This window comes from Panthera leo, chromosome B4 (genome assembly GCF_018350215.1).
Source record: "Panthera leo isolate Ple1 chromosome B4, P.leo_Ple1_pat1.1, whole genome shotgun sequence".
Taxonomy (NCBI): Eukaryota; Metazoa; Chordata; class Mammalia; order Carnivora; family Felidae; genus Panthera; species Panthera leo.
Genome location: NC_056685.1, coordinates 26,824,819 through 26,837,490, shown reverse-complemented (window position 1 = coordinate 26,837,490; position 12,672 = coordinate 26,824,819). Strand labels below are relative to the sequence as shown.

The following is a 12,672-nucleotide window of genomic DNA, read 5'->3' as shown; positions in this document are numbered from 1 at the left end:
CAGGAAATAGAAACACCAGGTCTAACTGGAAGCACCATGACTGAAAGCTTCCTGGTTAAAGAAGCAGTTAGACTCCCCCAGATCTCTTCTTCCCTGACAGAAAACCTTTAGAGTACTTTGGAGTACTTGGAGAGGGTAAAAGAGAGGGTATCTACACACGGAGCTACAAGACATGGCTGTGGTTGGGAAAATTGTTCTAAAAGCAAGAAGAAAAGCACAGTAAATATCAAAGTTACAGCATGCTAGTAACTGGGTCTTCTGTTCCAGACCAAAACAAAAACAAAGCAAAAAAAAAAATTTTTTTTAAGTCATTTCTGGGGAATCTGAATAGCTCAAGAGGAATGACCTGGGGAAAGTGACATAAAAAGTGCCCACCAATGCAATAGTCCAGCTACACTACCCTACAATGAAGCTCAGAGTCAACAAGCCCCACCTAAGCTCAGAGAATCAAATTAACTTTTTAGTTTCCAACTCAAACATGAGCAGAAAATCAAAGATTATCAGACACCTGAAGAAGGCCTCTAAGAGGACACGAAACTTAAAAAATGAAATAAAATGAAAAAAGCTACTTAGAAACAAAAGAGGCTACATAAGAAAGACTTAATTCACAGAATAATTGATGATTCTGACTATTCTGAGAAAAGATTTAGACAACCGGTAGCAAGTTGGAGATTCAAGTAATGTTAAGCACATAAAAAACTAAGCAAACAAACTATAAACCCCAAACAACAGAAAAAGTTGGGTAGGAAAGGAAATTAATTTTAGTTTACTCCATGGATTAAACAGGAATAGCATTTAATAGTCATAATATATAGAATGCAAAGCAGGGGGGCCTGGGTGGTTCAGTTAGTTAAGCATCCAACTCTTGATTTCAGTTCAGGTCATGACCTTGCAGTGTGAGATTAAGCCCTGCTTTGGGCTCTGTGCTGACAGCATGGAGCCTGCTTGGGATTCTCTTTCTCTCTCTCTCTCTGCCTGTCCCTTACTCACATTCTTTCTCTCAAAAAAAATAAATAAGCATTAAAAAAAAAGTGCATAGTAAAATTATGCTACAGCCATATTCAGAATATGAGGGGTGAAAGAGACGTGTGTATGGTGAGGGCTACAGGGGGAAAGAAGACAATTCCTCTTTTTTCATAAAGGGAAGTCATGTATGATGCTTAAAACTAAAACTCAAGAAACATGGTCATCGTTTTGCAATATATACAAATATTGAATCATCACACTGTATACCTAAAACCAATATAATGTTGTATAGGTCAATTATACTCCCCAACTAAATAAAGAAATTAAAGCATTTTATTTTGAGAATATGGTTTAAAACAGCAAACAGATCATCTAAGAGTTAAAAGTGGTGCCCACAAAGGGCAAAATGACTCGAAGGCAGAGGCTCAGAGTGGAAGTTATTGTTATGAAATTTGTAGAATCTTTTACTCTTTAACTATTTAACTATGTGTATCTGTAACTTTGATAAAACTGAACTTTAAAAATCATAGTCCTTTTGGGACTCCTGGGTGGTTCAGTCGGCTGGGCATCCGACTTCGGATCAGGTCATGATCTCACAGTTTGTGAGTTCGAGCCCTGTGTCGGACTCTGTGCTGACAGCTTTGAGCCTGGAGCCTGCTTCAGATTCTGTGTCTCCTTCTCTCTTTGCCCCTTCTCTGCTCATGCTCTCTCGCTCTCTCAAAAATAAATAAACATTAAAAAAAAAAAAATCATAGTTCTTTTCACCAAACATCAATCATTAAGACAGTGAAAAGAGAACCACGGTTATGTATTTATTTGACACATAAAGACATACACATGTATCCATAACATGTGACAAAGGACTCGTATGCAGAACATATAAAGGATTCCTGCAAATGAATCCCTTAAAAAGGACAGATAGGTGGGACGCCTGGGTGGCTCAGGTCATAATCTTGCAGTTCGTTGAGTCCAAGCGCCCCGTGTTGGGCTCTGTGCTGACAGCTCAGAGCCTGGAGCCTGCTTCGGATTCTGTGTCTCCCTCTCTCTCTACCCCTCCCCCACTCACGCTCTGTCTCTGTCTCTCAAAAATAAATAAATATTTAAAAAAAATGTTTTAAATAAATAAAAAGGACAGATAGGGGTGCCTGGGTGGCTACGTCAGCTAAGCATCCTACTCTTGATTTCAGCTCAGATCGTAATCTCAGGGTTCCTGGGACTGATGAGCCCTGAATCGGGCTCTGTGCTGACGGCATGGAACCTGCTTGGGATTCTCTCTCTCCTCTTTCTCTGCCCCTCCCCCTACTCGTGCTCTCTCTCTCGCTCTCTCGCTCTCTCTCTCTCAAATAAACACTTAAAAAAATGTTTTTAAATAAATAAAAAGAGAGAAAGTGCAAGAGAAAAACAGGCAAAAGACTGAAAGAAACATCACAAGAGATACCCAAATAGCTGACAGATACATATATGTGTATGAAAAGGGGGTCAATGTCATTAGGGAAAAGAAAATCAAAACACACCATGATGCCACTACACGTGCATTTGGAATAGCTACCATAAAACAAGATAGTATCACGTGTTGGCAAAGGCAGAGAGCAATTCGAACCTGTACATAACGGCTGTGGGAGTTTACACTCTGGAGAACTGTTTGGCAGTGTCTATTAAAGCTGAATATACCCAAATCCTAAGACTCAGAAATTCTATTCCTAGTTTATACTTGAAAGACAGGAGTACCTATGCTCACCAAAAGATATGTGCTAGAATGATATGAGCAATTACTTGTAATAGTCCCAAACTACAAATTATTCAAATACCCATCAAAAATAGAATTAAAAATATCTTTTGTTATCTTCACGTAAAAGAATACTGTACAGCAATGAGCATGAATGGTCCACAAATATACCAACAGTAGGAACGAATCTCCTCAACACAATGCTGAGCGGGAAGAAACCAGACACAAAGCAATACACACGACATGATGCCCTTTAGCTAAGAGACATAAACAGGTAAAAGCAAGTCCATGCTGTTGGGAAGGGGTGTGGGGATGTGTAGGGACTTGGAGGGAACACAACAGTACTTCTGCAGTATTTATTCAGTCTGAGTGATGTTCACTTGGGTGTATTCAGTTGGTCAAAACTGGTGTGTGTGTGTGTGTGTGCGCGTACATACTTCTGTAAGTATTATATTTCAGTTACCTTAAGAAATTTAGAAAACCTCTCAAAGCCTCAGTCTCTTCAACTATAAAATGAAAATATAATTCTGCCTCATAAGACTTGTTGGGAGGACTGAATGAGATGGTGTGTAAGATTTTTTAGCTAAATGCCTGGCACAGAGTTAGCACTCAAGAAATTGTTACGCAGTCAGTCACAGAGCTACCGATGAAAACTTTCTTCCATTCGGGGGTTTCTGCATCAACACTGCCAACAATACCGTACCCAGTCATTTCTTCCTCAAACCTTTAATTCATCACAGGAAAGAAGTCCTAAACAAAAAACTGTAATCAAACAACTGTTTATAAAAGGAAAATGCCACACGAAGCACTAAGCACAGAAATAAAGACAGTAAAACCAAAAAAGGAGAGAACGCACGATAAGAGACATGGGGGGGATGAGGAGAAGTGGAGATTATACAAAAACACAGAGAAACAGAAATTCAAGAATAACCAAAACATGAAAGTTGCCATCATGCTCAGTACAAAAAGTTTTCAATTTTATAATGTTCACCCAGCATCTGAAATCTATTTACTGAACTTCCACTATGGACCCAATCCTATGCCAGGAACAGAAGATGCAGAAATGAATCAGAGACTGCGTGCCCTAGAAAGGCCTGGCCACCTTGGGTAGATAAATCGGCTACGTTACAGCTGTCAACGAGCAGGTGTACACCAAGGACTTGGAGGCCACCCGAGCACCACCTCCTGCGAGGAAGGCGGGAGGGAGCCAGACAGGGATGACCTAACACGAGAGATCTGGGACTCAGTTTGTCTTCTTTTTTCGCTGGCCTAATCTTGAGGAGGTTCTCCACATAAACTGAGGAGGTAGCGATTTCAGGCAAAGACAGAGATGTAAAAAAGACCCAAACATCTGAGGATCAGCAAGGAGTTTAGAGTGCTGCCGCTCCCGATTTGCACAAAGAAGTGAATGTGAGACGAGAGGAGGAAAAGGACGATCAAAGAGACCCCTAAATACAACTCTACAACGTTTGGACTTATTCTAAGCTCCAAACAGTGGTTTATCAAGTCCTAGAAGTGCTCATAGGTGTTCCACAAATTTATGCGCCTTTAATTAATAAACAGGCAAGCAAACGTATTTTTTCTTTTTTAAGAAATACGAATTGAGAGCCTCTATCTGGATATCAAGTGAGAGGCACGACTCAGAAGAAACAAAATGACTGTACACAAGACTTAACTCACTCAGCCAATCAATCATAGAATACCCAAGGCGATTTTGATTATTTCATGGTCTAACACTGTTTTCATTCTTGGCCAGAGACTGGTGAATACATATCAATGTGGAACCACTGGTTAAAATCAGGAAGGGTAAAAAAACATGGAATTTGAAAAATACTTAAATGAACAGAAGAAGAAACTTTGATAACTTCTTCTTAAAATACTCTTCACCACATCCTTAATATACATCCACTTATGAAAAATTCTTTGATAGCAAATTCAAGGTATCGTTAGAACTTCAAAACCAAAGATAAAAAAGTAGCAATAATTCTGTCAAATTTGCTTTTTCATTTATTGACAATTCATTTCATTTATTGGCAATTTCAGAGTAGTAACTGCAACAACAAATTCAAACTTAGTGTTTAAAAGCTAACACAGAAAAATTTTAAACCACCAATGTGGTATTTTAAAACAGAAAATTAAACAATTCCAAAATCAGTTTTGTCTGTTTTGATGCCATTAGATGTGAATAAATTTAAATTGTTTTAAAAAATAGATTTGAAATAAAAACTCAACATACTGTAAATGTGTCCATAGATCATATTCTTTTTCTAAAATAATTAGCAGAAAGTTTTTAAAAAGTTACTAGAAAGTTACTGAAGGAGTTCAAGAGAGAATACAATCAGAGATGAATTTGTGAATATCACTCTGCTAGTTACAACTACATTGGTGGGAAACAAATGGGGCTGAGGAGAAAAGGCAGTAAAATGTTCCCAGGAAGGGAATGTCAAGGGCCCAACTCTGGGAAGAGTAGCAGTACGAGTAAGACTGGACTAGAGCCATCAAGATGTGAGGGATAGTTTGCTCCCAGCATAAACTTGCCTTAGTTCTTCCTACTTTCTACAGATCCTACTCTTTCCTTAGCTGCTGAACTCCAAAAGTTCCATTTTTTTTCCCAAAATGGTCTCTATGAGGACAGTTTTAAGCATCAATGCACACAGCAAAGGTTAAAGAGGAAGCACTATTTACAGGTTGCTTACTGGTGAGGATCTCCCCACATTTAATATTTAATGCGTGTATGTACGTATGTCTTAAGTCTACCAGACTGAGTTACCTTAGAACAACGTCCATATCGTCACTGCACCAAAAAATAACACCTGATGTAGTATAAGTCACCAATAAATATTTAGTGAATGAATGACACCAAACAATGAGATGAGCACAGCCATGGATGCTGCCCATTTATTTCAACCTCAACAGTGAAATATGTGACTATTACCCTACCTTCTGAAAACTTCCCAGTTTCCATTAACCCATCATACCGAGCTTTTTTAAAGCTCAACTTTAAGCCATGCAGTACTTAACAGCATTCACAGGAAGGAATTACTTCTAATTTGGATAAGAGAAAGTGGCATAGATGAGAGAATTTAGAGAAGTCACAATCCAGGCAGAAAAACAAACAGCATGAACCAAAGTGCTAAGACAGAATACAAGGAGTCATCCCCATAGCGAGTGGAATGTGGGAGCACATGAAGAGGAGGAATGAGAGAAGGGGCTGGGAAATTAGGGACGGCTCCATAAGTGGAGATCTCAAATACGAAGCTGAGTAAACAGGTTTATTCCATAGGGAATAAAATCTCTTTTAAGGTTATTTTAAACACGGAAGATTCAGGGATATACTTTAGAAGTATTATCCTGCAGCAATACACAGGACGGGCAGAAGATAGAGCATCCATACATTTTCAGTGTATCCCTTGTTTACCTTCCTTTTAGAATTTTTAATTTTTTTTAACGTTAATTTATTATTGAGAGACAGAGAGACAGAGCATGAGCATGGGAGAGGCAGAGAGAGGGGGAGACACAGTATCAGAAGTAAGCTCCAGGCTCCAAGCTGTCAGCACAGAGCCCGACGTGGGGCTCAAACTCACAAACAGCAAGATCATGACCTGAGCTGAAGTAGGACACTTAACCGACTGAGCCACCCAGGCGCCCACCTTCCATTTAGAATTTAGAACTCTAATACTTTAATATCTCTTCTGGCAGTCTACCAAAATGTCAAATAATTTGTGACATAAATAACATAATAATTTTAAAATAATCCACCTAAGACTGCTTGTAAACTTTTAACTAAAAACCACATTTAGGATCTTTAAAACATCATGGAACAGTTTTTAGCTTCTTTAAAAATAAATCTGGGGGCACCTGGGTGGCTCAGTCACTTAGGCATCCAACTTCGGCTCGGGTCATGTTTTCACAGTTTGTGAGTTCCAGCCCTGCGTCGGGCTCTGTGCCGATGGCTCAGAGCCTGGAGCCTGCTTCAGATTCTGTGTCTCCCTCTCTCTCTGCCCCTCCCCTGCTCATGCTCTGTCTCTCTCTCTCTCTCTCTCAAAAATATATATATATTATGTATATTATATATATAAAATATAAATATAATTATATACATATATATATTTAATATATAAATAAATAAATAAATAAATCTGGAAGTTCAGATTTGGAAAGCCATCCTGGAACTATGATCCACTCAGAAGCTGTATCTGGCATAGGTTTTTTTTTTTTTTTTCCCAAGGTCATTCCAGGCTTGGTCAACTAAGAGAGAAGCTCCAACTGTCTCATGATAATTGTAAACAACCTTGCCAACTGACACAAATAAGGCAGAACTCTATAAAGACCTCAGCTTTGCAAATCCTCTGCTCTCATGACCCCTGGTGGGCATTAAAAAAATAAAAAGCACTTAAATTTTAGATTCACAATGTTTTAAAAATACAGAAGACAAATTATATGACTAATAAACAAACACACATGTCTTTGATAACACATGGTAATTATATTATTTAAAACATCAGAAAGAGAAAATAGATTGCTTCTAGTCTTACCTGCTAGGGTTTTCAGGGAGTCCAGTGTTGGAAGAATAGGGGGTGATCTCCTCTGGAGAAAAAAGATGACCATCATTGTAAGAGAGAAATTTGTAATCCAAGAACCAGGAATACTGCTCGTTAATGAGTGTGCTCGAGCCCAACATCGAATACTGAACACCAAGGCTCTCACTCGTGAATCAAGAGCACCATATATATAAAGGAGTTCAGAACTTTTCAAGGCAATCCTTCAAAAGAAAAAAAAAAAAAAAAAAAAGAATTTTCAAACCACCAAATTATCGCTCCAGACTAGAATAAAACACATACCTGGGGACATATGTAAATATCTTACCATTTCTGAGTGTATTCAGAACACCATGATCAGATAATCAGAAGCATTATGTATTTGCAACATAAAACTGAATGTGAATGGTTGATTATCAAACATATTCATTACCACTAAAATATTCTTTAAATGTTGACAATCATGATGTAGTTGTAAAACTTAGAATTTTTAAATCAAATTTCCTAAACATGACTTAATTAAGAGAAACGCTAAAGATGTGCTCTTTAGTAACTATCGATAAAGACAGACACATTAGTAAGTGAGAGGCTCTACACCTGCCTTTCACACTTTGGTTATCTAGTTCTTGGCAATCAAGGAAAACACTGTACTAATTTTATCAAGAGTATAAATGTCTTAAAATTCAGGCAAAATTACAGACATCTAACATTGATAAAAACCAAAACCTACGAAGATAAAATGTCTTTTAAAGAAACCGACCTTTAGAGCCAATTTTCAAGAAGCTTCCTAGTCATAAGTTACAATGCAAAAAATTATTAATCAGAAATATTTTAAAGTTAAGCTCCTACTGATCAAAACATGTCTTGTAATGTCCCAAAGAACCGACAGAGGGCACAAAACCATTAACGGTATCAACTGTGAAGTATCAAAACATTTCCTTCCTGAGTTTACAGAGAACAGAAGAAATTGCAAATTAGAAATTCAAGGTGATTACATGTTTTATGTAAATGAATCTGAATTAAGTTGCAAATAAATGTCATATAGTGCCAGGTATTCGAAATAAAGAAACAATGCAGGAATATAAAAACCTGAAAGATTTTAGAACAAATTTTTAAAAACCTGTCCCAACAAGACAATAAAAATAACACTGCTACAGACACAGATGCCATTTTGTTCTATCACACATGCTATACAGAAAATATAATAATGATAGAAAATGCAGTATGTATACTTATTTTTACTCCCTTGGGCTACTTGAGAGAAATTCAGAAGTACTTAGCACTGACTTGTTAGTGAATAGGAGTTTAAGCAAAACTGCTCTTGAATGGATTTTCTGAGTCTATTGTTAGTACAGATTATCTAACAGATAATGTAGTGAAATCTAATGCATGCAGTGAGAACACTACAGTTCTGACTTCAACTCCTGCACTGAGAAGTTTTCCCTGCTAAGAACAAAAACGATAAGGAGTCAGAGTAGGAAAGAACTTGTCACTCGCACCCCATTTTTTTAAGGAAACAGGCTGCTAGGATAATAAAATGAAAATATGCTAAGGAAAACACTTATACAGACTGAAGCTGCTCCGACCCACTTTCCGTCCGAAGCAAACACCATCTGGGTTTAGGACCCTGAGTTGTCTATACCCAGAGGTTCAGGGTCAAACCCAATGTGCTACTTTATTTTCTAAGTATACTTAGATGACTACATACAGAAGATCTGTTACAGGTGTTTTCATGGTATCACGCTATGTAAGGTAAGAACAATGAAACAGTTCTCCTCAGATGACGTTAGGTATGTTAACACTTCAAACACAGCGTCCTAACATTTTATTTATGAATCTCAAAAAGCCAACAGATATATCTAAGAGAAAATATTTCCAATTTTTAAATCCAAGTATTCAAAAAATTTTGAAGTTATTATTAAAGCAGGTGTAAAAGTCCAAAGCCACTGTTTCTGTACAAGAAAAACTATGCTAACACCTTATGATATTCACATTTAAGATGACAAAACAAAGATATAGTACCTATTGTTAGTAGTCAAATCACATTGAAATCCAGAGGCCTGGTGTGAGAACCTCACGAGAGGACACCGAGCATTTAAGATTTTTTGTACACCCACACAACCAGGGCCAAAGTGGTCAAGGCATTCTCCTATCACAGACAGGATCTTCTGAGTTGCCATTCTTTCTGAAGGTACATTTTTCACTTGAAATTCCATCAGAAAATTTCCTGAGGTCTGAACAATAAAAACATTTGTAAATGGGAGCTTTTAATAAGAAGGAATTTCTTAAATCAACTCTCTAGAAGAAAGCTCTAAGTCATTTTCAACAAAACAAAACACAAAAAACACACATTCAAGGGGCACCGGGGTGGCTCAGTTGGTGAAGCATCTGACTCTTGACTTCCACTCAGATCATCATCTCACGGTTCGGGAGATCGAGCCCCATGTCGGACTCTGCACTGACCGTGTGGAGCCTGCTCAGGATTCTCTCTCTCCCTCTCTCTCTCTGCCCCTCCCCTGCTTGCATTCTGTATCTCTCAAAATAAATAAAAATAAAAAAGAAGAAGGGAGGCTGGGTGGCTCAGTCAGTTAAGTGTCCGACTTCGGCGCAGGTCATGATCTCTCAGTCCATGAGTTCAAGACCCACGTTGGGCTCTGCGCTGACAGCTCAGAGCCTGGAGCCTGCTTCAGATTCTGTGTCTCCCTCTCTCTCCGTGATTCTGTGTCTCCCGCTCACACTCTGTCTCAAAAATGAATAAGTGTTTTAAAAAAAAAATCAATGGGGGCGTAGAGAGGGGGAAGGGAAAGGAAGAAAGAAAAATAAAGCAAGTATGTGGAAAGAAACTGAGTACCTCATGTACTCTTGATAATTTACACTTCCTAGTTCTGATTCTTTCCTAAGACTCATTCACATTCCTTGCCTTGGGTTCTATGACACTTCCTCTACTTTTTTAAAAATTTGGTTTAAGCTAGTCTGAGCTGGTATCTGTGAATAAGCAAAGAATATTAACTGATACGGTTGGCAATTAAGAGGGGAATAAAAGACAGCACCCTAACTGTCTTAACAAATAAAGGACTCGTTAAGCAAATTACAGTACATTCATTCAGTGGAATACTGAAAAAGATGCAGTAGACTGAACTGCCAAGACACTATTAACTGGAAAAAAAAATCAGGTTATAATCTGCAAAGATAAAGGGTTTTGTTATAAAAAAGAAGGATTTCTACCTGCAGAAGAAAAAAATTCAGAACAAAATTCATTACATTATTCATAGTAGTTACCTCTGTAAGTGGTGAGACCATCAGAGATATTTACATTATACATTTCTGGAACTATTACTTTATAATCAGAAAAAAAGACATTAAAAAATATACAGGTGTGACATGTATACAAACAATCCCCAGAAATAAACATGTTGTATTTTCTCTATTTATTTCTGTCATCGAGACAAGCTTTTTTTTAAACTAGGAAACTTTTATATTGAAGAAAAAAATGGATTTCCTTTAAGAGCATCAAAATTTCAAAAATCTAGCTTAGTCCTTTTGTTAAAAGATCTTAATAACTTCTGGTTCCCTGGTCTATTCGATTTTAAAATTCAAACACATACCAATTTATATGGGAAGGAACCCAAACAAGAATAACCAACAAATAGAGCACAGAGCTACTCAACAGAAAAGTAAAGAAAAAGAAACATCTTCTATCAGGATAAAGCCGTACTAGAAGAAAGAGACAGATTTGAGGTGAAATAATCTCAGGATAGAAAAAAAAGGGGAATTGGGAGATTAGTATCAGACTAGTATCAGCTATGTTGGACTCAGATGCCAAGGAAGGGTTAGAAGTACTCAGAAGAAAAGAGATAATGAGATTTTCACCACAAATGAGACAAAAATAAAATCGCTGAGGCAACAAGTGAAAATGACACCAGAGAAAAATAGATTTGAGTAATGCAGTAATTGAGTTCCAGTCTAGAAACTAGAACTAGCTGTGAACTATAGGCAAGAATGTGAAGTTACAGAAGGTATTCACCAAATACTCTGCATCGCCTTTCTGACATTTAGGAGGGCGTCCCACTCCTGCCCCTCTAAAGTGAAGCACAGTCACTTTGTGGCGACTTGCTGTCGCCAATGAAATACGAACAGAGGCTTCACAAGTCACTTCCAGGCAGAGCTTTAAAAGCTAGTGGTCCATTCTCCACTGTGCCTTTCCACTGCTTGGGTGCTAGAAGCACGGGCACGAGCGGTGAAAGCTGCTCAGCCTGGGTGCTTGAGAGACCCGTGCAGAGTGCCCCTGCTGACCTGCTTTGGCCACACAGCCTTAGCAAGAGATAAACAGCGAGGTGCAGAGTTTGGGGAGGTGTTTATCACCAAAGCATAACCTGGCCTAATCTGGCTGATATAAGAAGCAAGAGATCAATAACCACATGGGGTAATTCTACTTAGATAAATGCACTCCACAGAGAAATAAAACACTGCAATTATGGAATAAAACACTGCAATTATGGAAGATGCAGATGATGAAAAGCACATCTATAATGAGCAGAAATAAGACCCCCTCCCCAAATTACTCTCCTCTAACAAACAAATAAAAATAAGATAAATTTCTCAGACGGCCAAATCAATAAACATTTCTTACTAATTTTGCTATTCCTCTGCCACCTCTTTGTTTCAGATAAATTTTTAAAAAAATTTTATGTTCTTCCTAATTACTCTGGTATTATGCCAATATCTCATAAAAATAAAACACAAAGTCAGCACCTTGCCCACAGCAATAATTTAGAGAACAGGATAGGACTTGGCCACCAATTTTTACTTCTGTTACCTAAATCCTGTAATACATAAAACCCTATCAGAAAAAGAAAAACCCTATTAGAAAAAGAGCAAGATTTTAGCTTAAAATTTTGTACTGAGGTGCCTGGCTGGCTCAGTCGGTTAAGCATCGGACTTCGGCTCAGGTTACGATCTCGTGGTTTGCGAGTTTGAGCCCCACTTCGGGCTCTGGGGGGTGTCAGGGCAGAGCCTGGAGCGTGCTTCGGATTCTGTGTCTCCCTCTCTCTCTTCCCCTCCCCTACTCGCACCCTGTCTCTCTCTCAAAAATAAATAAACATTAAAAATTTTTTTTTTAAATTTTGTACTAAAATGATCTTTGTGATACCTTAGGCAGCACATTTCACTTGTGAGCATCGTTCACACATTAAGAAACATGAAAGTTTACAATTTAGTTGCTAAATAACTTTCCTTTACTCATTAGCAAATCATCTCTTTCTAGTGCCTGTGATGCACAAAATATTCTACATAGTGCTAAAAGACATACAAGAGTCTAACACACTCTTCCTAACTTCCCTCAACTCGGACTGAATAAAATAAGCACCCAGAATTATAAAGCAAGGTGGTGTGCCAAAGGAGACACAAACCAAGAGGAGAGGAAGGAGAGTGCACAATTGCACA

General features: G+C 38.1%; 1 protein-coding gene across 1 annotated transcript in view; it reads right to left on the bottom strand.

Annotated features, from left to right (window-relative positions):
* Nucleotides 1–12,672, bottom strand: part of LOC122224014 (mitochondrial poly(A) polymerase) — a 31,727-nt gene that overhangs the window by 6,704 nt on the left and 12,351 nt on the right. Inside the window, exons 5-6 of the mRNA XM_042945225.1 lie at nt 9,253–9,464; nt 7,228–7,454 (exon numbers count right to left, since the gene is read on the bottom strand). Coding sequence (XP_042801159.1) covers nt 7,228–7,454; nt 9,253–9,464 — 439 coding nt within the window. The remainder of the gene's footprint in view (nt 1–7,227; nt 7,455–9,252; nt 9,465–12,672) is intronic.